This window comes from Camelus ferus, chromosome 10, assembly GCF_009834535.1.
Source record: "Camelus ferus isolate YT-003-E chromosome 10, BCGSAC_Cfer_1.0, whole genome shotgun sequence".
Lineage (NCBI taxonomy): Eukaryota > Metazoa > Chordata > Mammalia > Artiodactyla > Camelidae > Camelus > Camelus ferus.
The window spans coordinates 60,190,900-60,218,614 of record NC_045705.1 but is presented as its reverse complement, the minus strand read 5'-3'; the positions used below and the strand labels follow the sequence as shown (position 1 = coordinate 60,218,614).

The 27,715-nt window shown below is 37.5% G+C and overlaps 1 protein-coding gene across 1 annotated transcript in view; it reads right to left on the bottom strand.

Annotated features, from left to right (window-relative positions):
- The window catches only part of UVRAG (UV radiation resistance associated), a 254,326-nt gene extending 227,498 nt beyond the window's left edge, over positions 1–26,828 (bottom strand). Inside the window, exons 1-2 of the mRNA XM_032489420.1 lie at positions 26,469–26,828; positions 1,458–1,575 (exon numbers count right to left, since the gene is read on the bottom strand). Coding sequence (XP_032345311.1) covers positions 1,458–1,575; positions 26,469–26,585 — 235 coding nt within the window. The 5' untranslated portion in view covers positions 26,586–26,828. The remainder of the gene's footprint in view (positions 1–1,457; positions 1,576–26,468) is intronic.
- Positions 26,829–27,715: the final 887 nt, after the last annotated feature.

Below are 27,715 nucleotides of genomic sequence, written 5' to 3'. Positions count from 1 at the left end.
GTTCCATTTCCCTTCTTGACACAGGAAGACATTTCTCAGTTCCCTTTTCATCTAAAAATGACAACCCAATGCAACTGATACATGGCTAATGGAATCTGATGAAATTGATGTGGACTATTTCCATTAAAAGAAAGTCTCCCTCAAATAATGCCTCTCTCTTACCCTGCCAGAAGGAGCACTCCATAACAGGAATCTGGATACCTGAGTCATCACTTAGAGTAGCTGACAAGACAGTATCTGATAAAGAACACCTACACCAAACTTAATGTTCAAGAAATTTATTATGTTAAGTCACTAAGATTTATGGTATTTGTTATAGTAGCTAGCATTAATCATTCAGATTAATACAATTGTTTTTAAAATATGCAATAGTTAGAATGAACAGTAAGAATGAAATAAAATTATGTTAAAATGGTGGAATTCAGTCCTTTTTTCACCCTTAAAACTATTTTAATGCTATTTGCATTGGTGGGGGTGGTTTCTACTCTATGTAATTCCTGACTGAATTTTTCAATTAACACATACTGGTACTGAAGTTTAAAAAAGAAAAAAAGTTGTTAAACAACTACTGCTTTAATAACAGTTTTTAAAAGTAATTAAAAAGATAAAACGTCATTTGAATTTTTCATCTTTGCCACAGGATAAAATTCAAATAAGTCCTTAGTACCTCTTTTTAAAATAATGCCTCCTTTGGTTAATATAAATAGAACTTTAATCACATCTTACCAAGTGTTATCACCTCATCTCAGCTGATTCTCAGAAGAATCTCCCTTGCTTAATTTCTTAAGATCTCATTATCTCCACTTGACAAATGGGAAAAGTGAGGTTCAAAAAGCCATGATCCTTGTCCAAAAATCACACATTACTGTCATTATACCATGCTTCCTCTCTTAGACTGTCCAACATAGGTCAATTGATTATATCAAAGTGCCTTTCGTCCAGTATGTATTCAAAGATACTTGCGATTTTGAATCAAATATCTGACCTTCTCTCAGAATTATTTACGGAAAAATCCACATTTCAACATGTAGAACTGAATTCAAAGAAACCATGCCATTCTTCTAAAAATGACCTCATATACACATACAGATATAAAAAGATATGAACTAGGTCTCAATTTTACCATAATATTAAAAGAATCAATTACATTTTAAAGAAAAGCAAATTAGTACTGGATACTTGAATCTATTTTAACTGATAGCTACTGGAATAAAAATATTGTTAACATTCCATAGGAATGATAAATTAATCAATGTAAGGCTCAGTTATCTGAAAGAACTACCTAAAAGCCATGTTTCTTCAACATATAACAACTGCTCATGAAATATTTTCAGATAGCATGACAATTTAGCTTTCTAGTAAGTAAAAACAGCAAGAGGCACTGAGAATCACTTATGTTACAAAAGAAGAACAACGAGATGTAACGACCTGTGGGTGGCAAGTCCAGATTCTCTTACCTTTATATATCTTTTCAGTGTTACACAAGTGAAGCGTGAAGTAGGTATCAAGGAGTTGGTGGCCATTTCTATTAACAATGTTCCGGGCAGCAATATTTCGGAGATGTCTAAGACGCCGCTGAAAAATATAACAAAAAAAGAGGAGCATTCAGTTTTTTCCTCCTATAAAACTTTCTGAAAGTTACAATTCAAAAATGAAATACAGTAAGTTTGTCCCAGTCATTTATTTATTAAGCCAGCAACCTTAACCCAGGCACTTTATACTTCAGCATCTCTTCTGTCAAACAGGAATTATTCCTGCCCTATCTCATTTACAAGGTTGTTGACAGCATGAAATAAAAAGATATTAAATATTCTTGAAAAGCAAGCAAATGTAGATACAGATATAGACATCTATACAGATACACAGATATATACCTGTATCTCTTGTATCTGTATATACCTAATAGACACAATTAGGTCTTTATACTCCTCTGTCACTACAGTGGACAGAACAATGATCTATCCTTCAACTCAAGAGAATAATTTTATGACAAATACAATGATAATGGAACTGACTGCCTTACAAAGCAGTATGCAGGGCTTGGATAGAAACTGAATCTGTAATGGATGCACGAATATTGCTGGAGAGATCTTTATATTATATAGGAAGTTAACACAAGCACCTCAAGGCACCTTCAGACTCCAAGCTCTAGGATGCTAAATCAGCAGTGGAGTCTACAAACACTCACCTGGGTGGATTTCCAATGTATCATTATCTCTATGCTTCCCTCCACTGATGTGTATAAAACAGAACTGGCCATATCAGGCATTTTATAAGAAGGTTTACAAAAAAAAAACAAAAACTCCTCCACAAATTAACCAACTATATTTAGAGCACTGATTTTTTGCCTTTTCCCTTATTTTATTTATTGCAAAAGCACTAGGATAAGTATTTTCACTACACCATGCTTAATTAAAATACAAGGTGCTCCAGAAGCTAGAACAGATAAAGGAAATCAACTCTGGGTAAATTACGGATATAATCTAGATGAAGGGCAGTAAGTGTGCACGGGAGCCCTCTTGTGCCCTTTGTCTTGGCTTCTTCTTTAAAATATTCATTCCAATTTTATCATAAAGCTGCTCATTGCTTTTTTTTTAAATACCAAACTGTAATAAAATGAAGTTTAATAATAATAAGCCAACGTTGTTTTTTAGTTTTGACAAATGAAAATGGTAATGTAAGATGTTAATCTTAGAGGAAACTGCATGAAGGGAATTCTCTGTATTATCTTTGCAACTTTTCTTTGTAAATCTAAAATTACTCCAAAATAAAAAGTTTATTTTTCAAAAACTTATGTACTGCCTTTTTCAGAGTTAGCAGGAGGGAAAGTGGGACAAAAAGTGCCAGTAGAACAACATTTCACAAGCATTACTTAAATAGAACTCCTCTCTTCCATTCCCACCCATTCACCTCCTTCCTTCAGTCTCCCATCTCCTTTCTTCCTCCCGTTCCCCCAAGATATCATGCAGTTAAAAAGAAACACCAGAAGGTTAAACCAGAAACTCAGAAAAATTATTATCTATGGGTGTGAGAACAGGTTGGAGGGAACAGAGATAAAAGCAAGACTTTCCTAACACTTGTTTACGTGGTTTTGACTTCTGTACCATAATATCACTCCTTATGGTATCACCCACCTTTGCCCAAATTATTACCCTATGATCCAAGGAAATGTTAAAGAAATCAAGGTGACCTACAGGATCCTCTCTGGTTCTCAGTTCCCCAGAAAATCGATACTTGACCAAAACAACGTGTAATTATACCTAACATGAAATTATGGAGAGTTCCAGGTATTTACCTATCTTCCCCAACTAGAATATAAGTTCCATAAGGAAAGAGACTTTATTTACTGTTGTATCTCCAGCATCTAGATGAATACCTAGCAACAGCAGGCACACAACAGATGTTTTTGATTGGACTAATAAATCTCCAGTGAACTGACCCAGTCAAGAAGGTCTTAGTATGACCTAGGCCTTGCAATGAACCTGAGAGACCTGGACCCTTAGTGGATTCTGACACCCACCCACCAGATAGAAGGAGAACACAGAGTACTTCAAACCTAAGAATGGACCTAACAACTAAAAGTGGAGACAAGTCTCAGCAGTGCGTCAGGACTCACCTACCTTCAACTGTCCCAGACTGTACAACCCAGTGGCAGTTCCTGGCCTGCTGGAACCATCTAGCATAAACACACTGCTTTAGATCTTGTTTAAACAGAAGTAAACTTCAGATTATCTCTTGAGTGGCCCATCTAAAGAGAGTTAACTTCAAATCTGTCTTATGATCCAAATTGGCTCAAATATCTCAGAGGAGTAAAAATATCAAGTAATTAAAATTTACACAGACTTTGAAATTACTCTTAAAGCTAACATTCCATGCAGCTTCTTTACCATCAATCTCCTTAAACTTTCTCAAGTGCTCTAAGCTTTCATGATTATAAAATGCTCTTTCCGTATCTTTTTTCTGGCAGCCACACTGAGCTCCAGAAACACCAATCCCCCAAACTAAAGCTGAAAAGATTTTAATTTTTAAGTTGGAATTAACATGGCTTTAATATCTTTGAAACCATACCTATAAAACATTCTATATAAAACATTTTAAAACATTCACTAACAAAATTAAAACCTCCTATTCAGCTTTGATTTGGAGGATTGATAGATGCTAACTAGAACACAACTCTGCTCTCTGAAATGTTGGCAGTGAGCAAAAGACCATTATGATCTTAAATTCCTTAACTTTTTTTTTTTACAAACCTCTCAAGTATAAATTCTAAAAAAAGACTTAGTTGGCATGCACTGTACATTTGAAACATTTGCTTAAGTAAAAAAGAATTTCTCATTAGTATGATTATAAACTGGTGCCTCTAAAAAAACCTAAAATGGTTGGAGTTTTTTGTTAATGCTCTTAGAAATGCTGCTTTAAAACATAACAGTAGATTAAAGAAAAATTTTTGTTTTGTTTTGGTATTTTTTGTTTTGTCCTGCCCAGCATCTATTTGGTTTAAAAAAAATACAGAACAACAAACCTCAGCTACTCCTTTGCAGAACCTCCCTCCCCTACTATCAATCCATTTATTTCCTGCAGAGTTAACTCCACCTCCACCTCCACCTCCAAGGATATTCATGTGACCCAGATCAGGCCAAGCCAAACAGCACATTCCATCTCTCTGACAGAGTAGGGTCCATGGAAGACCCAGTTGTATTAAATTGTTGATAGTCCCATTTTTTTCCCTACTAGTCTAGAACTTGGAAGGACACGGGGCTAGAGATGCTGGCAGCCATCTTTCTATCACAGCAAAACCTAAGAATGAAACCGGCAAGTAAGAGAGCAGAGTCAAGAGATGTGGAGCAAGATAGAGGTATGGGATTATGAAATACAAATTACTATGTATAATACAGATAAGCAAGGAGGATACATTGTATATCACAGGTAATTATAGATATTAGCTTGTAATAACTATTATTGGAATATAATCTGTAAAAATACTGAATAACTATGCTGTACATCTGAAATTAATATTGTAAATCAACTATACTTCAAAAATACATATATAATTTTTTAGAAAGTCCTGCAGAGAGAATTTAAGTCTCTGGATCAAATCATATCTAAAATGAGAACTACAATGACAAACACCAGCCCAGTCCCTATAAATCTGTCAAAGATTACAACTAGGAGAAGACTTAATTGTACTGTTTATTAAGAATTCATCCCATACCAGGTTAACAGATGAGGATAACATTCTAATTTACTGGCAAAGTACAAAGAAATGTTTCATTTTGTTGAGTATCATTTTCAGAAAATGATCATTTCTGTTGGGTCAATCCATTTTTGTTGATATAATTTTGAACTACAACCTAGGTGATAGTAAGTCAAAACACACTTCAAAATGAAAACCCCCAAAAAGAAATCCAAAGCAATTTTCAGTGGTAAAGTACACCATTAGGGTTCTATATTCCTCCCAAATGTTACATTTTTCTTGCCAGCTTCTAAAATTTTCTGGCTTCTGAGGTATAATAATGACCAACGAGATAGATGGTGTCTTTGATCTTGTTACTCATCACTGCTGGTGAGTGATTCAGGGAGGCTGATGGCCAACAGAAGGAGGAGGAAATGGTTTCATCCACCCTCCCTTCCCTATACCCCTTGCTTAAAAAACAAGAGTACTGTGGTTCTTAAATATAATTACTCCATATATCCTCACCATCACCAAACTAAACTACCAACCCACACACACCTTTTGACTCCCAAGACCACAGTGAGGTATCTTCAAACAAATTTGAGTCTAATTTGTTTAGTCTACAAGAGCTATTACAAATCAATAATATAGCTAATAATCTATAGTCCAATTAAAAAGGGAGCAAAGGATATAAAAAGGCCAGCCACAGAAAAAGAAATGGAAATGGTCAATAAATATATGAAAAGATGTATAATCATACTCATAATTAAAGATCTGCACACCAAAGCAAACATTTCACCTTGCGGAAGATCCCAGTTCCCAAGGAATGGCAGCACCAATACATCCCACCCCACATGCTCTCCTTCACTGTGATGTTGCCACTCCCCCACTACAAAGTGGGGTCTATGTTCCCTCCGCCTTAAATGAGGGCAGGTCTGTGACCATGGCAGAAATGATGCCATGTGACTTCTGAAGCTAAGTCATAAAATTACCTGGTCCTCTTTATAGGATGCTCTTCCTTAGACTCCAGTCACCCTCCTGTGAAGATGCCGAGCAGCCACATGGAAAAGACTGTGTACATTTTCTCCTCAGACCCAGCTGAGAAAGCCCAGCTATTACCAGACACATAAGCCTTTGAGAGGCCAGAAATGACATCAAGTAACGGACACATAGATGGTTCCCACCAAGCTGAACCAAACTGCATATTCATGAGCAAAATAAATGATGATGTTGTTTAAAGCCACTAAATTTTTTGTTCCTCAGCAATAAAAAACAAAGAGACCTATCTGATTAAATAGATTATTTTAGTCTCTGCCAGAGTTGACACTAGTAGGAAAACAACGTCTGGGAAAATATAAAATGACCCATTTTGGAGGGAGGGCAATTTAGCAACAATTACCAAATTTTTAATTGCATGTGATATTTGACCAAGCAATTCCACAACTCACAAAAATGTGTGCAAATACTGGCTCTAAAAACAAAAACTGAGTAACTACTCTTAACTGCGGTATATTCATACAGGGGAAAATTACATAACCATTACAAAAACAAAGTGCTCATATGCAACACAAACATAAGAGCAAGAAATTTTGAATGTCCACATAAATAAACATTATTGTACACCCTGAATGATGTAGATCAAAGGTTGGTCAACTTGTTCTAAAAGGATCAGAAAGTAAGTATTTTAAGCTTATCAGTACATTCAGTGTCTGCAAATTCTTTGGGTTTTTATTTGTTTGTTTAGAATCCTTTAACCATGTAAAAACCTTTCTTATTTTATCAATTGTTACAAAACCAGTGACCACTGGCCACAGTTTGCTGACCCCCAGTGTACATAATCACTGAATTATGAGATCGTTTTAAAAGTAGCATTTGTTTAGCAATGTAGTAAAACTTGTTCTGAACGCCTTTCCCTATTCCTGTTTTCAACTGATTTCTTTCTCAAGTCAGGCATTTACTCTCAGCCTGGAACCAGGCTAAATGGCCTGGAAGAATTAAGGCCTAGCTTAACTCAGATTACAGCTACTTTGGTATACCTTTTTGAGGAGCGACAAAAGAAAACCTGGGAGAAAATGAGTTTTCCACAATTCCACAGAATTGTTTTTGTAATGGTTATGTAATTTTCCTCTGTATAAAAATGCTGAATTACCAAATCAAGAATTTAAGCTTGGTAAATTAGGTCAGTCTTTTTTAAAAATACAAAAGCCCCTTATATATTATAGCACTCTCAATCACTTAACTATTTTTTCTAATCTTTTGATCCTACCTGAAAGACTCACTGTGAAAAGTTTTGAAAGAACACAAAAATGCTTTAAAACCAGCGCTTGGTGCTAGCGGATAGAAAGCAAACGGTGCCAACAGTCAGTTACAGATTTAAACATACAAACCACCAACTCTAATCTCTCATAAAATACTTTATAGCTCCGGTTCCTAATTGAGAACTTTCTCTGGTGCAAATTACACAACCTTGGAACCAAAGCCCTCATTCTGACATTAACTCTGCTCTCACCCAAGTTCAAATCAGTCCCAGAATTTAATTCAGTCATTAACTAAGCACAAACATTCGTCTCCACAAGATAAGACAAAATTATCTCTGAACTTTCTACATTTCTTATACATTTTGACTCCAGGTTTGTTTGTTTGTTTTAATCTCCACCCTATTCAGCCCCAATACTGGGAGAAAGTCCAAACTTGCCCTTTCCCCCCATGATTCCTCTGGGGAGTGCTGCTCTAAGAAACAGGCCTTCGTAGTGACAGATACAGTACTGTTCTCCGTGTATGTCTCTCATTCTCCCTCTCTTGTTCCCCTTTTCTTCTATTTCACCTGCTGTTATTTCCTTTACAGAATAAGCTAGTAACTGTGAGGATACAAACGTGGCATTCTCCAGTTTCAGAGTAGATGATCTAACTAAAGAACTGGAGTTTGTACACACGAAAAAGCCAATCTGAGGTAAAAATAACCAGCGTATACTTTCAATGAGCATTTATTAAAGAACTATTATTTTAGAAATGTTAAGACCAAAGAAGATCCCTTACGCCATACACAAAATGAATCAAAGACTTAAATATAAGACAAGATACAATAAACCTCCTAGAAGAAAATATAGGCAAAACATTATCTCACACACATCTCAAAAAATGTTCTTCCTAGGGCAGTCTACCCAAGCAACAGAAATAAAAGCAAAAATAAACTAATGGGACCTAATTAAATTTAAAAGCTTCTGCACAGAAAAGGAAACCATAAGTAAAACAAAATGACAGCCTACAGAATGGGAGAAAATTTTTGCAAATGATGAAACCGACAAAGGCTTGATCTCCAGAATATATAAGCAGCTCATATGACTCAATAAGAAAAAAATAAACAACCCAATCCAAAAATGGGCAGAAGATCTAAACAAGCAATTCTCCAAGGAAGAAATGCCAATGATCAACAGGCACATGGAAAAATGCTCAATATCACTAATCATCAGAGAAATGCAAATCAAAACTACAATAAGGTATCACCTCACACCAGTCAGAATGGCCATCTTTCAAAAGTCCACAAATGACAAATGCTGGAGAGGCTGTGGAGAAAAGGGAATCCTCCTACACTGCTGGTGGGAATGCAGTTTGGTGCAGCCACTGTGGAAAACAATATGGAGATTCCTCAAAAGACTAGGAATAGACTTACCATAGGACCCAGGAATCCCACTCCTGGGCATATATCCAGAAGGAACCCTACTTCAAAAACACACCTGCACCCCAATGTTCATAGCAGCACTATTTACAATAGCTAAGACATGGAAACAGCCTGAATGTCCATCAACAGATGACTGGATAAAGAAGATGTGGTATATTTATACAATAGAATACTATTCAGCCATAAAAACTGACAACATAACGCCATTTGCAGCAACACGGATGCCCCTGGAGAATGTCATTCTAAGTGAAGTAAGCCAAAAAGAGAAAGAAAAATACGATATGAGATCATTCATATGTGGAATCTTAAAAAAAAAAATGAACATAAATACAAAATAGAAACAGACTCACAGACATAGAATACAAACTTGTGGTTGCCAAGGGGGCGGGGGGTGGGAAGGGACAGACTGGGATTTCAAAATCTGTAGATACTGACAGGCATATGCAGAATAGATAAACAAGATTATACTGTATAGCACAGGGAAATATATACAAGATCTTGTGGTAGCTCACAGCGAAAAAAAAATGTGACCATGAATATATATTATGTTCATGTATAACTGAAAATTGTGCTCTACACTGGAATTTGACACAACATTGTAAAATGACTATAACTCAATTAAAAAAAAAAAAGACCAAAAAAGAGAGACACAGAATTACACAGGATGACCTGGAGGATAAAAACTGGAAGACAGAAGACAGCTTCAGGAGTCCAAGTGTTAAGAGTAACATCATGCCTGTACTTTGCTTCAAAATAACTGGGTGAAGGAGGGAGGACAAGTAGTTAGGTGTATGGATAAAACAAGATCTACCAGGAGGTGACAGTTATTAAGTGTAATATTTAGTCACAGAAATATACACATGTATGTTTCATTATTCATTGAAACATCCACAATAAAAAAGGTTTTAAAGTAATATCAATAAGAACAGAAAGAAAGGATAAGACTACATAGGAACCTAAAGACAAAAATGGGCTTAATGGGGAGACTAATTAGATAATGGATATGATTGAGAATGAAGAGAAGATTAATAAAAGAATTGAAGGAGTTAAAGGGCCCCCTAGGGAAATAAGAACTAATCAATAAAGGTGTTAGAGCAATAGAGCTATCAGGAAAGGGAAAGGGAAGGAAAGAAAAGAAACATGCGTATATATATAGGAAACATACCCTATACTTTATATCAAATTCCAGTAGCTTAAAAATATTCAGATGTAAATAACTGAAGTATAAAAGTACCAAAGAAACTACAAAGAATTTTTTTAAAACCCCAAAGGTATAAGAATGACATAAAACTCAGAAGCTATAAAAAGAAAAAAAAAAAATCAACAGAATTAACCATATAAAATGTTTTTAAATAATGCATGGCAAAAACTATCATATGCAAAGTCAAAGGGAAAAAAACCTAAGAAAAAAATTTTAATTCACATAACAAAGACAATTTCACTAAAGCATAAAGAGTTCATGGAAGTCAGTAACAAAAAAGTCCAACAACACAATAGAAAAACTGGCAAAGAATGTTAATGGATAATTCACAGAAAATACAAATAGCGCTTCAATAAGATTCTCAGCCTCACTCATAAGAGAAATGCGAATTAAAACTACATTAAAATTGGCACAGACCACAGAGTCTGATAACATATTCAGAGGCAAGGCATTGGGAAAACAGACACTTTGCTGAAAAATGTGTAATTGGTAAAACCTCTAACATGGCAACCTGGCACTATCTACCAAAATCACAGATGCATATATTTTGTGACCCAGCAATTCCACTTCTGCATTTGTGTTAAAAATACACCTGCAGATACGCAATATGACATATGTAATACACTATGGTTTACATTAGCAAAAACTGGAAATAAGTTAAATATTCAACCATAGGGGACTAGCTAAATTACAATACGTATATCCTGCAGCGGAATGCTATGGGGCCATGAAGAATAAATCACGTGGCAGCTTTTTCAGCACTGATATGGAAGATATCAAGATAGACTATTCATTTTCAAAAAAAATAGTACAAAACGATTTATACAGTATGTTTAACAAGTTATTATTTGTGTTCATAGGGAAAAAGAATATAATTATGTAAGATGCATAAAATATAACACTAGTTGCCAAAGGGAAGGGAAAATGGGTATTTGGGGCACAGAGTGGTATGGGGACTCTTCATTGCATCCTCTTTGAATTACCTTTGAACTGTGATCCACATGATTATCTATTTTTTAAAATAAAATTAAATTTATCTTTTTTAAAAAACAGAGATGACAACCAACCTTTAAGCACAGGTATCTGTGATAGCCATTACCAGAAGCAGTGTGACACAGTTTTAACAGACTCAAGTTTTAACTAGAGTCAAAATCCTGAACTCCAGGGTGGTTCTAACCACTCACTAGTGGGCAAATCACTTACTTTCTCTGAGTCTGTTTCCTCTTCCATAAAATGGAGATACTTCCTGCATGCTTACCTTTGTGGGTTATTTTAAGGATCAAATGAAATAATGGACATAAAAGCTCTCTGAAAAATTGTAAAGTACTTTATAAATACAAAGTATTAACAAAAATAGGGATGTCAAGAAAGGGATGTGGTTATCAGTATAAGATGACAAATTGGTTTAGGCATTTCTAATCTGAAGTAAAGGGACAGATTTAGAATTCATCTATCTAAACAGAGGTGATAAAAGTCACAAGAGTATAACACATCTCCAGAGGACAAACATTCCATAACCAGGATTACAGAGCTGCAGAACTGGGAAGGATCATCTAAGCCTTTGCTACTTGGTATCACGTGGGCATCTGATGGAAATGCTGACTCTCAGGTCCCACTACAGACCTCACTCAATCAGAATGTACATTTTTAACATGATCCCCAGATGATATGGATGCACATTTTGAGTTTAATAAGCATGAATCTACGTTATTTTACTCACTTTTAAGATAATAAAATGGGGCCCTAAGTAAAGGGGCCTACCCACGTTTACACTGTCAGCAAGCAGCAAAATCAAGATCTGGACCCAGGCCGCTCTCCTCGGCTACGTGTACACATGTGCATGTACACTAGGTATTTGCTTCCCTGAAATCCAGTTTCAAAACCTTTGAGACATCTTTGCCTGGCAGATGCCCTTGCCCCCACTTCCACTTCTAATCAGCCACCCAGCCCATCAATTCCTCACAATATTTCTGGCATATGTTTCTTGTTTTCCACACTTTTCACTCATTGCCCTAAAGCGACTGCTGTGTATACTATGAAAAACCAGCTTCCTTCTTTTATGCATGCATCAACTTCCTCTTCTGCAAACAAGAGCTCACTTACAAATAGTAAGCTCTTCATAATTCCTTAAGAAAGTGCAAGGCATTATAAAGCACTAAATGTTAAGATTTCAGGCAAAAATCTATGCTTAAAACCTACCAAGATCAGCAAACTATAACTTGGTAATTCTAACGCAGATGCTTCACGTCTTCGTTTCCATTATTTCCTTCCCATTACCTCCTTCTCTTTGCCTCAGAACTAACCGAGGTTGCCTGTATCTAATGAGGTCCTCCCACTAAAAACAAGCTTTACTAAAAAAACCCAAAGGCCCTCAATCTACTTTCTAGTACCATCTTTGATCCCAATCTGTCCCAATCAGCTCTCAACATTCACAAACATCCTCATGTCTTCATAATTCTCTTCTGTACGTTGTACCCTAACAAACCAAAGTATTTCAAGATTTCTTGAGTAACCATGATGTGCCAGGAACTACACAATGAAACAGAAGACTCAATACCTCTGAATACTTCTCCTACATAAATGCAATAACATTAAATTAAAATGGGTCTCTGCCCCACTTCCATTTCTGCACCAAGAAGCTTTGACTTTGCAAAAGCAAATAATACAGGAAAACTTTTATAGATGCTCAGCCACAAGAACAGATGAACAGATTAAGTCACCCACAACATGAAGACTAACTCCTGTGCAACAGCCTGTACAACATAGCACTGGGGTAAACAGTTTTAGAGACGCCCATCTACCAACGGAGTTCAGTCAAATCAACCTGAAAAAAGCAAACGGGGTGTGCTTCAGTTCAAAATCAGATTGTGAGCCACTTACTCCAATTATGCCAAACATTGTTTTTGTGTTGTGGTATAAACTCAGCAGACTTAGGTTTGAGTCCCAGCCCTGCTATTTCACTTAAGAATGTAATTAAACTCTCTGAGCTTCAGATATCTCATCTGTAAAATGGAGCTAGTAACAGTTTCTACCTCAGGGAGCTGTGATGAAGAGTAAATGGAGGAACTGCAAAGCACTTAGACACAGTGCTGGCATGTATGACAGTTTAGTAATGTTACTATTTTCATCAATCACCTTACAGTTTCCTCAGCTTTTAGTGATCAGTTTACCTGTAGCTTCAAAAATCTATCCACTTAACTCCAGCTATACAAGTTTGTGAAGGTAGAGACAAAGATGAAATTGGAAAACTGTTACTTTTTAAAAATTTTTTTTGTAATTAGGTAGGGAGGTAATTAGGTCTATTTATGTATTTATTTTTAGAGGAGGTACTGGGGATTGAACCCAGGACCTCATGCATCCTAAGCATGTGCTCTAGTGCTTGAGCTATTCCCTCCCCCCAGAAAACTGTATTTTAAATCCAAGAAGCAAACGGAGTAAGACAGTGGGGAAAGCTCCGAATTTAGAACCAAAATAGCTGGGTGTGAACTCTAGCTCTTCCACATTCTTCTCTGGGCCTTGATTCTCTCACCTGTTAAATGGGGGAGATGGTTCTAACTACTGGGGCTAAAAATTCTGTAAGAGAGGTTTTAAAGAGATTAGCTACTAAAAACACAAGGCAGCACGGTGAAAGAAAAAAAGGTAAGAGCGGAAAATTCATTCATAAGTAATTTTGTAAAGGGTATTTCTGTAACAGTGTGTGACAACGAGCCATGATTCTTGGCTGGAGGAAAACATGACAGCAAGTGTAATCACAAAGTTGGACTAAAATGAACGTCTACAATTAAGTGGACAAGTGTCAAATCATTCATCAAGACCCAACTCAGAATCACTACTTTTGATTCATCCTTTGTGACCTCCCTTTCCAAACCACTGCCCCAAACCAAGACGATGACTTCTCCCCTCCGTGCCATGTATATATATTATATTATGTACATGCCACCATCGCAGCACCCACCACAATCATACTTTATTGACAATGTCCATATGCCTGTGCTCCCCGCAAAAGAGGGGTGATCCTTAAATACAGCAACCAAGTTTTATTCCTCTTTGTACCCACAGCGCTGAGCACAGGCCTGGCACAAAGAGGGTACTTGTAAGTGTCTGATGGATGAACTAATGAGTAAACCATAGGTAAGATTAGATATTTCACTGTGCCATAAGACAGCAGCCTTATGTGTATGGTAACATTTAAAGTTGTATTTTATACATAGCTTTTAGTAGCAGTTATATTTTATCACAACTCTTTGCCTTTCTGTAGCCTCAATGACTATAAGCTCCTTAAGAACCAAAACTGTCTTTTTATCCCATGTGGCTGTTGTGGAGCCACACAGATATTCAATGAATGTTAGCTGATAGACTAAAGGAATGATGAATGAATGACTGTTTCACCTTGCCGCACAGCTCAGGCCTCAGTCTTATCTTATTTAGAAACTTCATCAGCAGTCTTCTTTCCCCACCACTCTTCTTAATCACTCTTCTCACCACTAGTCTCTCCTCAAAACTAACCTTCCACTCTTGCTTCCGGTTCAATGCCAAGGGTAGACTGGTAAAGGTGGAGGGAGTGCTAAGAGCAGGGAAATCATTGTTTTACCACAATCACAGACAAGATTAGCTCAGACAAAAATCATCAGTGGGTGATAAACCTAGAAGAGGAGGAGCAGGATATACGCCTGGTCCCCAAGTGTCTCCTGTTTATTAGTTAGTTGCAAGGGCAGACACACACACACAGATACACACACACACACACACAGAGAATTACATAGTTGAGAAATCAGATAATATCTTGACTGAGTCACCAAAATAAACATTACCAACGAGAGACAAATGGGGATCGCGTGCTTCCAGAAGTGATACCCTATCAAGGACATATCACCACACATGAAATTCCAATTGAGAATGTATAATCTGAATCTAATCATGAGGAAACATCAGCTAAACAGAAAATGAAGAATGGTCTATTTTAAAAAGAGAGGAAGGGGTTTGTATTATAACACTGACATTAAAGAGACTAATAATAATAATAATAATTGAAGAAATGCTCTACCTTAAGAAGAGATAAGGCAACTAAATGCAATACCTAACTCGAGACTGGATCATGAACTAGAGGAGGAAACTTTCTATAAAGGACATTATGGGATCAACTGACAGAATATGGACCACGGATCAGATAAAAGTATTATATGAATGTTAATTTGCTGAAACCGGTAACTATACTGTGGATATAAGAGACAACATATCTATTCTAGGAAATATATACTCAAGAATTTAAGGATAAAAGGTCATGGTGTACGTAACTTCAAATGATTCACATACAAAAATACTTATCTATATCTGTATGTACACAGGAAGAGAGAGCTGCAAATGATAAAGCAAATGGAATAAAGTTAACAATAGATGACTCTGGGTAAAGGGTATAAAGGTGTTCCTGTACAAGTTTTATTTTTACATTTTTTCAATAACCTTGAAATTCTAAACAAACAAAAAGTTTAAAAAAGAAAAGAAAAACAAGTCCTAGCTAAGACAAGAAAAGGTATAAAAGGTATAGCGGTTGGGAAGGAAGAAATAAAACTGTCTTTGTTCACAAATGACTTGACTGTCCATGTAGAAAATCTAAGAAAATCGACCAAAGGAAACCTCCTAGAACTAAGCAATTATACCAAGATTTTAGGATACAAGGCTAATTTACAAAAGCCAACTGCTTTCCTATATACCAGCAATGAACAAGTGGAATTTGAATTTAAAAGCATAATACCATTTACATTAGTACCCCCCAAAAATGAAAACTACATAACTCTGATGAAAGATATCAAAAATGAACTAAATAACAGAGATACATTGTATATTCATGCATTGGAAGATTCAGTATTGTCAAGATGTCAATTCTTCCCAACTTGATCTATAAATTCAACGCAATCCCAATCGAAATCCCAGCAAATTATTTTGTGGATACTGACAAACAGATTCTAAGTTTACAAAAGCCAAAACAGCTTACACAATATTGAAGGAGAAGAACAAATTTAGAAGAACAAACAATACCCAACCTCCAGACTTAAGATAAAGCTACAATAATCAAGACAGTGTGGTACTGATGAGAGAAGAAACAAGTAAATCAAAGGAACAGAATAGAGAGCCCAGAAATAGATCACATAAGTATAGTCAACTGATCTTTGACAAAAGACCAAAGGCCATACAACAAAGCAGATGGCCTTTTAAATAACAAATGGTGCTGGAACAATTGAACATCCATATGCAAAAAAATGAATCTAGACACAAACCTTACACCCTTCACAAAAATCAACTCAAAATGGATTATAGACCTAAATGTAAAATGTGAAACTATAAAACTCACAGAAGATAACATAGGAGATATCTAGGCGACCATGGGAATGGCAATTACTTTTTAGATACAACACCAAACATGCTCCATGAAAGAAATAATTGATAAACTGGACTTCATTAAAATTAAAAAGCCTGCTCTGTGTAAGAGAATGCCAAGAGAATGAAAAGACAAGCAACAGACTGGGAGAAAATATATGCAAAAGACAAATCTGACAAAGGTCTGTTACTCAAAATATACAAAGAACTCTTAAAACTCAATTAAAAAAAAAGACAATCTGGTTGAAAAATGGGCCAAAGATTTTAACAGACACCTACCTCACCAAACAAGATATACAGATATACAGATACAAAATAAGCATACGAAAAGATGCTCCACATTCATTTCTCATTAGGGAAATGCAAACTAAAACACCAAGATACCACTCACTACACACCTACTAAAATGGCCATATGATCTGAGCCTCCCTGAGGCAGAGGGAGATTAAGTAACTTCCAGACTACCAACTAGGAAACGGTGGGACCAGAATTTGAACTAAACATCAGGCTCTAGAATCCATATTCTTCACCACTGTGGTGTACATGGCAGAAACTCAAAAAAATAACTGTTGAACAGATGATAGTCTATAACAGCGTTGAGCACGGTATCTGTGGAATGAAAACGTTAGGGACAAAAAGTAAAGCAACTGCAATTGAGGAAATGGAGGCACAGAGGTTAAAAATGTGCACAGAGATACAGACACCCAATCTTCCCACTGTGAAGTTAAGAACCGAAGACCAGAACACAGTGTTTTTCTCAGTTAGTTACACCCAGAACCAGCCTTACAAGTCTTCCTAACGCACCATATTAAAGAAATAATTATTTCCTTTTAGGAAATTATAAAACTGTATTCAAAGATACTCTGGTACTCCAACAATAAGAGAAGTTAGAGAAAGACATATGCAAGAGTCTAATGCAGAATTTGGTACACAGCAGAAATTTAGTAACAATTAATTAAATTTTCCATTTTAACAGATTTTATGTTTACTTCTAAGTACCAATTTATTTTCTTTTTATATTTGATATAACGTCTAAAACGCACTGCCTATTTTTGCTACCTCATTAAAAAGGATACTGATAGTGTAACCTTTTCTTGAAAATTAAGGTAATAATAGTGAGGAAAAACTTCTAATAGTTTTCAAGTAGTTTTAAAATTGCTGAGTTTGTAAAATACAAAAAAAGGAAGCTAATATGCAATTAAGAAATTCTGTAATTGTAGTGTCCCCATCTAATGATCAGACTGATGTCTTCTGATAGAAATAAATGAATATCAAAAGTAAGCCAGTCATTCCAGAGCACTGGGACATCTGTTCTGTATTTTTATATTTATATTTCTTCCATGTAGGAGAAACTCCAAGTCAATTCATGAAAACAAGCCTGAAATACCTACTATATACACAGTTCTACAAATGGAACCAATTGTATCCCGTAATGAGTACAGTCATCTAAAATATCCTAGACCTGAAATGAGCACCCCACGGCCTACCTGCCTTTCTTGCTTTGTGATCTAGTTTCAGAATGAAAAATTAAGAGTCTTCCCCATGTTGCTGCTTGTCACATATACCCCAATATTAACATTTTAGTGGATGAAAGAAGCACCAGTTTTCTCAATGACATTCCATTCGTCAAGGTAGACAAAATTTTAAAAGTTTTTTTCATACTGCTAAATTATTTTCACACTGTATTTTTTTTAAAGTTTTATTTTCCTGTATTAGCTCTTATACCAAAAAATGACTAGAATTATGACAGGAAGTCCTCTGAAAGACATAAGTAGGTTGGAGGAAAGAAGACATATAGTTGCTAATCTAGCGCTTACTACAAATCAGAGGGGGTACTTTATAAGTATCTGTTGAATAAATGGATGACTCAGTCAGTTTCTTCTACTTCTGCACCTAGAATTAGTTTTGACATAGGCTAACATGAACACATCAACTACTGGCAGTTCAGTTAAGCCCTTAGTCAAAAAAAAAACAGTACAGTCTTGTTAAAAGAGGACGAAGTTTCCCCTGAGAAAAACAGACCATATAAAGGTCTGATTTTCACTTTCACTCGTTTGTATCTTCTCTTTTTTCTTACCCAGAAGTCTTCTGACAAAAGCCAAAGGTAGCTACCAGTTTCAGCTTCCCTGTTTTCCTCATTATTTTCAAAAAAGTCTGACTGCATCTTATAGGACATTCTAAAAACCAAGTTGGGAAAAAGTGCCAATATTTCAATGGACCAACAAACAGACTCCTAAGTGCTGGGCTCTAATGCTCAGCTCTACCATTAGCTGTCTCAGTTCCTCCACCAAGAAATAAACCTGACTCGAGGTTTTCAATGCCTAATAACGTTACTAGTAAATGAGGTCTATGGCATCATGGTCAAATATTACACAGAATAAAATTCCTGACCTCAAAAAAACCACAATCACCAGATGGCTGCCGTTTCAGAAATTTGAAGAGGTAAAGAATCAAGACTTTTTAATGGAAAATTCAAAAGAAGATAGACATGGTAAGTACCCAGGGACAAAACAGGAAGGCTGATCACTCAAATTACAGAGGGACACTCTAAAGTTTCACTAATTCACACCATAAAAGAGGACAGGGGGTGGGGTCTGAGGGCTTATCCTGTAAAGAAGTTTAAAAGACAGCCTTTTCCACATTTTAATTTAGCCTAAAATCCCCCAAAGTTGTAGGGATAATGTGTCAAAGCACAGAGGTAAGTTTAAGAGAAACAAGTTCTCAAAACACCAAGCCAAGCACAGTGGAACTTCTTATGAGAGACCCACAATCTGGTCAGGTCTCTGCCACTAGCAGGAGGAGCAGGGCACTCAATACAGATTTGTTAAACTAACGCTTGAGGGTGGGAATAAACAGAGACCAAGTCTCCAGCCAGGGGAATAGTTTTACCTCTGAGGGCTTCAGATTTTACATCTATAAAATTCTGATTCAGAATTCATGTTTCCATCTCAAAATAAGATGGAAAACAAGATCATATAGCACTAAACCAAGAAGATATACAAGGAATTACATTTTTGAAAAAATGCCAATGTCAAGTTTCCATTCTCCATGTGCTCCTCTATCTGTACAATCTAAGAATACAACTCCTAAAATACAAGACATGAAAAAAAAAAAACTTAACTGAGACATTACTGATGGCATTAAACCTAAAATAAAGTATAAAGCCTAAAATGTTTCAACCCTTCACTTAATATAAATCTTCCTTTAATTCTTCTACAACACCTAGAGTTTGTAGCTGCACTCATTCATTAATTCATTTAAAATGACAAATACTTCTTTTTCCCTCTAGTAGTAATATGTCTGACAGATGAAAATACACAGATTATCAAAAATATATATTTGGAAACTATGAAAACCTAATTTTTTTTTTCATTTTTACCACGCACTCAGGCCCAACTTACTAGTTTCAATTCTACTCTTACTCTATTTCCAGTCAGTTTCACTTCTGAATTTTCTGCCACAAAGTTAAGAATTGTGACCCAGTAGAGAAATTTTAAAGTAAACACTAAGTAAGATCATAGCTTTTCTTTTCAAAGAAAAACTAAACATTTTCACAGGACAAACAAAAAAAACAAAAAGCAAACAAACAAAACCCTTAAATTCCTAATGGCATTTTATCACATAAAAATAATGATTTCAGGATGCTAATACTTTCTTTGTTTCTGAAGCTTCCTCATACAGTTTTGTTTACAAGAACCAAAGCAGCTCAAACATTGCTGTCATTTTATTTTATAGCTGTACAACACAACTACATATTATTTCTTTATTTGAGTCATGAGGAAGGAATAATTGTGGAAGTACTCCACAAATACTTGCAGAAGGAATAAGTAAATGTACATAACACTGAACTGCACTGCACACAGGGCAGATGTTCCCAATAAGATACAGCTCGCTCTCTGCCTTCAGTGGCCTTGCCAACAAAACAGATCTTTTGAAAACATAACAAAAATATGATTAGACTGACAGAAGTAAGGTATCTAATAAACAGATACATAAGGGGAAAATACAGGTCACGTACAGCTAATTAAGCTTTAGAAAGCTTTCATGCTTCTAACATTTTTTTCTTGTATGTGTTTTAACCCCATTTCTTTCCTCTCTCTAGGCTGTTAAGTTCTTCAAAGGAAAGACCCACATACAAATAAAATTTTAAAATAAAAAATATACTGAATTCTATGTTATCAGCACAGCACTATGTACAGGTACTGTGGGAGATAAAATACAAAGCATGACGGTCTCAGCCTTCGATGTCACTTACAACTTTTGTTTTTCACCAGAACCCTGCAAAGAATAGGTACCTATGAAAGTGAGCATCAAAGACTGAAGCTGCAGTCCCTGTGTTGACACTCTGTGTGACTTTGAGAAAGTTACCCAGACCTTAAGATTCCTCATCTGTAAAAGGAAGTGGTTACTGATAGAACTCTCCCATACAGAATTCCACATAATTTATGTAGATACTGCCCTCAAGGAGGGGAGCATCAATCCCCACTGCTTAAGCATGGACAGCACAGAGTGACTTCCGCCCACAGAGGACAGCGTGGAGGAGTGAGTGGGAAAGAGTAACTTTCTGGCAGAGAAACCTGACAAACACGGCCTCACTGGTGATGCTGAAGGTTAACAGTAGTATCGGTAAGTCATGTCAACAACACGTTCACTTGACATGACAGGATGAAAACGGCACTTTACTTCTCAGGCCTTTCTCCCCAAAATCCATAATCCTAGTCTAATCATGAGAAGAAGAAAAAAAAAATCAGACAAATTCCAATAGAGGGACATCCTATAAAATCCCTCACTAGTACTCAAAACTGTAAAGGTTATCAAAAAGAAGAGAAGCCTGCGGAACTGTCACAGCCAAGAGGAGGCGAAGGAGACAGTCAAACTAAATAGAATGTGGCCTGCAGGATGGGAAAGGATACTAGGGAAACGTTAAGGATCCATCAACAGATGAATGAACAAAATGTAGTATACACATACAATGGAGTATCATTCAACCTTAGAAAAGGAGTCAAATTCTGATACATGCTGCAACACAGATGAATGCTGAAAACATTACGTTGAATGAAACAAGCCAGACATAAAATGGCAAATATGGTATGATTCCACTTATATGAAGGACCTAGAATAAGCAAATTCATAGAGACAGAAAGCAGAAAACAGTTTACCAGGGGCTTGGGGGAACGGAAGAATGGAGAGTTGTTTAATGAGAACAGTTTCTGTTTGGAAGGATGAAAAATTCCGGAAATAGAGAGTGGTGCTCGTTGCACAACATTGAGGATGTACTTAATGCCACTGAAATGTATATTTAAAAATGATTAAAATGGCAAATTTTATATTATGTATATTTTACCATTTTTTTAAATGAAGGAAATCTGAATAAACTATAGACTTTAGTTAATGATAATCTATCAATATTTGTTCACTAATTGTAACAAATGCGCCATACTAATGGCAGATGTTAAGAATAGGGGAAAATGGGTACAGGGTATATGGGAACTTCCTATACTATCTTCTCAATTCCTCTGTAAATCTAGAACTGTTCTAAAAGTTAAAGACTATTTTTAAAAACTCAAGAGAGATAAGGGCTAATAACCCTAAGATACACCACCTCCTTCACAAAAAAAAGGACAAGAAAAGTACGCTTTAAATCAACAAAAAACATAAGTAATCAGAAAAATTAATGCCAAAGACATTAACAAGCAATTCACAAAAGAAATTAAAATGCTACATAAATCCATGCAAAGATGCTGAAACCCATTGGGTTATGTAAATATAAATGAGTTCATATACTTGGCATAGTGTTTGACATACAATAAATGAAGCTATTAAAATATAACTAATAATTAAAGAAATGCAAATTTAAATTTTTTTAAATTCATACAAATGTACATGCCTATGTGTATATATACATATATATATATATATATATATATATATATATATATATATATATATCTCCTCTAAGTAAATGATTTCAAAGGTACCTGTATATGAACATTCATTGCAATCCAGTAACAGAGAAAGACTGGAAATAGTTGAAAAGTCTACCAATAGGAGTTAAACAAACATAAATGAACATTATTATACAAAAATGTGTTCGATATATACATATATATTCCATGGATAACTGTCTAAGAAAAATAATGAATTGCAATTTTTTTTAAAAAAAGAAGGGATTAAACCAAATTAAGACTACTTCATCTGGGGTTTTCCATTTATACTTCAAGGGACCCAAAACTGTATGCAAAACTAAGCATTTATGTATATAGTGACCCAAAAAGGGTCACTAAACAATCACCAAAAAAAGCCTCCCCAGCTCTGAGTAGCTGAGAAATGTAGTTAGGTTATATTCAAGGGAGGAAGCCTTTGGGGAGGAAAAAAATGTTCTCAATCAAGCTTTTAAGAACATATTAAATGCCTATACCACAAAACACAGATTTTTATTTCAAGATTCTAAACCTAAGACTGTGAAGGAAGTTATTCTTCAGATGAACTTATATTCAGTAGCTAATTACAAACCTCAGCCAAAAATTAAAGAGCAAAAACAGTCTTCAAACTGTGTGACTGGTTCATGCTTAAATTACAGTTTAGGTAAGATGCTACAGAATCAAAAGGAGACAAAGATTAAGTAGTAGTCCCGATGGCACAAGTAGCTATTAAGGACTGGAGTTGGTACTCACACGTGTGTGAAGGTTCAGAAGTTAGGCAGCCTTAACTAAATGTTTTCTTTAAGTCGACTAAAATAAGAAAAATAAGTTAGGTCTTATACATAGTTTTTTGAGTTTTCTTTGGGCAAAAACAAAACAAATCTCTGGAGGCAGATTAGGGATGGGGGGAGTACAATACTTTAGGAACTAATACACAGTAAATTAATATTTTAAACAATACAGCCACTAGAATCAATGGGACTTAATGAACACTGGAATAAATGAGTAGATAATAGCCAGGATACTCTCTATCTTAAAACAAAAATATACCTTAGGATATCTTAGAACAATGGTTCTCAACCAGAAGTAATTTTGCCCCCTAAGGGGCATTTGACAACATCTAAAGACATTTTTGATTGGCAGGACAGATGGTGCTGCTGGTATATTGTGAATAGAGGCCACAGAGGCAGCTAAGCATCTTTTAGACCAACCTACCCACCCAAAATGTCAACAGTGAAAACCTCTGCCTTAGAAATTGGCCAGGGATTGAGGGGGGCGGTGTGGGGAGGAGAAGCCACTGAATCTATGCTTTGAAAAAATCAACTTTATGGTAGAAATCCTAAATCAACAGGGTTTGTTTATCTGTTTAGAAATACTGATACCTTATCAAAGCACATGGAATCTATTAAAATAATACGATTTTCAAAATATTATTTAAAAGAAAGTTAACTGGATTTCCAATTTATCTAACCCTTTGAAACTACAAAAACCACAGGCAAAAAAGACAAATTAAAGCTAAAAGAAAAAAGTTTCACAAACACACACACATACACACCCACACACATACTCTATGACTCTCACAAACAATATTGAGCAAAAGAAGAATACATTTTGAATGATTCATTTAGATACAGTTCAAGAATATGCATAAGCTTTCCTCCTACATTAGATATCAGAATATTGGTTCCTTTGGAGAAAAAGGAAAGACAGAGATGGGAATGAACATAAGGGGGTCTTCTGAGATGCTAATAATTTTGTATTTCTTAATCTGGGTAGTACTTATATAGCTTTGCTTTGTCACAATTCATCAAGATATGTACTAATACTTGGTACACTTTACTGTATACAGATAACACTTTAACAAAAATATTTACTTTTTTAAATGTTATATATTTATATCCTAAAAACTTCAGTATTTTAACCCTGAAAGCAAAATTAATGTCAAGAGCAAAAGTAAAAGTGCTTTTGTTATATAGGCTGCCTTCCAAGAATTCAAGAAGGATGACACCCTCAGAAAGCTGTAAAAACCATACTCAGAGATCACAGAGCATTCAGCCATACACTTAAGCCACTATACATCCATTGGCACAAATCCAAAAATTAGACAAACGCTTACAAATGCAGTTGGATTTATTCCATGGACAGTTTGTTTGGATTATTTTCCCCAATGTTAACTGTGAACTGTTATCAGAGAACAGGCTCTGTGAAACAAATGATGCTTTCTCTTTCCTAATCCCACACTTTCCCAAAGCTCTCCCAAACTAAACCCCTCTTGGCTCTGGACTCCTCAGGATTTCTCCAGGATGCCTGTAACAGTGCCCATCATTGCCTCTCCCAGTAATCACTCTCACAATCCACCTCTCCTCACACACGGAAGTTCACACTAATGCTCATTTCAGAGGCTAGTCTCCCCCACCAGACTTTCACTCTTCCCCAGCACCTCGTAAATACAATCCAAATTTCACTACCCTCAAACTCCTAATATTCTCCACAAAATCCCTTCCCAACAGCGCCACAAAATCATGGCACATGCTATTCCAGTCTTTTAAATCCTCTTCGACCACACAGAAAGCCCTTGCTTCTGCAAAGGGCTCAGCTCAACGGCCATCACTGTAGCTATGATCTCCAACTCTCCTCTTCCCTTTAGCACTGCCCCCCACACCCTTGCACTTTCTTGTATTCAAATCTATCCCATTTCCCATCACTTGCTGCCCCCAACCTCTGCCCTCAACCTCTGCTTTCCTAAGTACTAAAACAGGGATGGGCAGTTGGAGGAAGGGTATGAAGAAAGGTGCTCTGTCCTGTGTGAAGACAGTGGAGAAAAGGTTGCTCAAGTCTGCAGCACAACAACCATGTGCTAGAGCTACAGTCAGACTCTGGATTCTGAAATCCAGCCCCATCACTTACTAACTGCAAGGCTTCGGCCAAGCAATTTTACATATTTACACCTCAGTCTCCTAAACTACAAAATGGGGCTAATAAAAATAGCTATCTCTGGGAGTAGCATATAGCTCAGTAGAGCGAGTGTTTAGCATGCAGGAGATCTCGGGTTCGATTCCCAGTTCTCCATTAAAAAAAAAAAAAAAAAAAGCAAAGCTATCTCCTAGAGTTACGAGGATTAAATCAACTATCAGCCAGTTGAGCACCTGGCACAAATCCAACATGGTAAACGCTCAATAACTGAGTTTTTCTTAGGTCCTCTTTTGGGGCGGGGGGTGGAGGAAAGATGAAACGTACTTTCCTTAAGTTTCTTTAATGTTAATGTTCCTGCAAAGTCTCCCCTTGGGGAATAAAAAGGCAAGAGAGAGGAGGGAAGAAGTACTCTACAAATAAGTAGGTGATACAAAGAATTTTGTCAGATCCCCAAACTTGGTGTTCTCTATTATCTGCCTATACTGTGGATCCAAGTGTGGATCCAAGAAGCCCTCTCTAAACCTTGCTAAAGTATGGGGGAAGACGTGAATATATACAACAAATCCTCCTTCCACAAATACTCATTTGATGGAATGCAGTAGCAAACAGCCCCCTAAATTGTTAAAAGGTGCTTCCTGGGAGTCGGAGAATTAGAAAGAAAACCCAAACTATCAAAGGATTTTCTTGATAAGTTTAAAGAAGTACTTCATAAAAAGAGATTAAAAGTAAATGTTAGAAATCCTGAAGACTCGCGTAGCAGAGTACCAACTAGTTTGTCCGCAAGTAAGTGGGTTGAGAAAGGAAAAGTGCTTTCTGCCTCTCTTCTGTGACACTAGGGTTCCCCCGTCCCTTCCCAGGAGGGATAAGGGAAGGGTCTGCGCCAGGGACACTCCAGCTCCCTAGGGGGGAGAAGCGGACTCTGGCCGCCCCCAGCCCAACCTAGCCAGGGAGTTTCACTGGGTCCTTCTCGTCTCTTCGCAGCCCATCTCCTGTAACGGGAGGTCTCCTGGGACTCAGGGATCCTCCAGAGGTTCAACTGGATCCCTCCGCTCCCAAGACCTCCGGACAGCCCTCTTCGGCTCTCCGAGTTCTCCCCCGCAACTTCTCAGGGTCTCCCGGGTGGCACAGGGTCAGGCCGCCGCCCACGGGGTCCCCTCTCGAACCTCCTCCCAGCCCCTCCCGAGTGCCGCGAGCGCGCGGGGTTACCTGCTGAGACGGCAGTTCCACATGCAGGGCCCGCGCGGCAGAACCGGGAGGCAGCGTGGCAGCCGGGCCTGGGGGCGGCTGGGGGACCGAGCCCCCGACCGACGCCGAGGCGCTCATCTTGACCCGGGGGCCGGCAAGCGGCGGGGCCGGCGCTCCTTCGACATCCGCCACCACGGTCTAGTCACGACCCGCAGAGCCCCTGCAGCCTAGAAATTCGCCACCCCGGAGGAAAGACCGCTCCACCGGACCTCTGGCCGCCGCCGCTGGCTAAGGAAGAGCCATATTACCGCAGTGCAACCCCCACCACCCGCCGAGACCTGGCTTGCCCATTGGTTCAGCTCCCATGAGGGCGGGATCCAACGACAGAAAGTGGATGTGCTATTGGGCAGCCGGGCTATCCATCGCCGGCAGGAATGGGCTGCGGGCGGAGGGACTCGGGGATGGCCTAAATTGCGTCTGTCAAACCGGGGTGAGACTTGGGGCGTTGCTTCTTTTTGTTCCCAGTCTAATTGGTTCTTTCACTACCATGGGGCGGGGTCTCCTCGGGATTCGCAAGGACCATTGCTCGAGGTTGCTGTCAGTTGTCAGTAAAGGAAAAGAGGGGCGGAGTCAGATTAGGTAGAAAGTGCGCCTGGTCTCTGCTGTCACGTGCAGGAGGCAGGAGAGTCACCTGATTAGTGAGAGTTCGGAGAGGCACTTCCGCCCTAACCTAGTTGCCATGGTAACCGGGACCCATTTAGTGCCTGCTGGGTCGCGATGGCTGGTATGTAACTGCGGGCTCCCTGAGCAATCTTTTCCTGACGGGCTCTCGCCAACGTGCGGGAATTGAAAATGAATACTTTACGGTTCGGCAGAAAGCCACCACGCAGAAGCACTGAGACCAGAAACTTGTTCCGCAGCCCCACCAGCTCTACCCACGACCAATTCCAACCCACAAATCCCCTCCCCTCCTCACACTCCACTAACTGGTACCCTGGGCTTCTAGGTGTGCCAGACACACAGAATGCTGTTTCACTTCTATGAGTAGGTTGTTGACGCTGTCCCTAGAAAACCCTTGCTACTTTTCTCCTCCTGCCTAATGCTTACTCACCCATCAAATCTCATCTGTGGCTGAGATTCTTCCAAAGGGCTTCTCTGATTCACTCTGGAAACTTGTCACTACCTAATTCCTGATTTTTCTGTTGCATTCTATTGTCTTTTAGTAAGTGTGTGACACCCGTGCAGCCACACATACATTTCCCACAAAC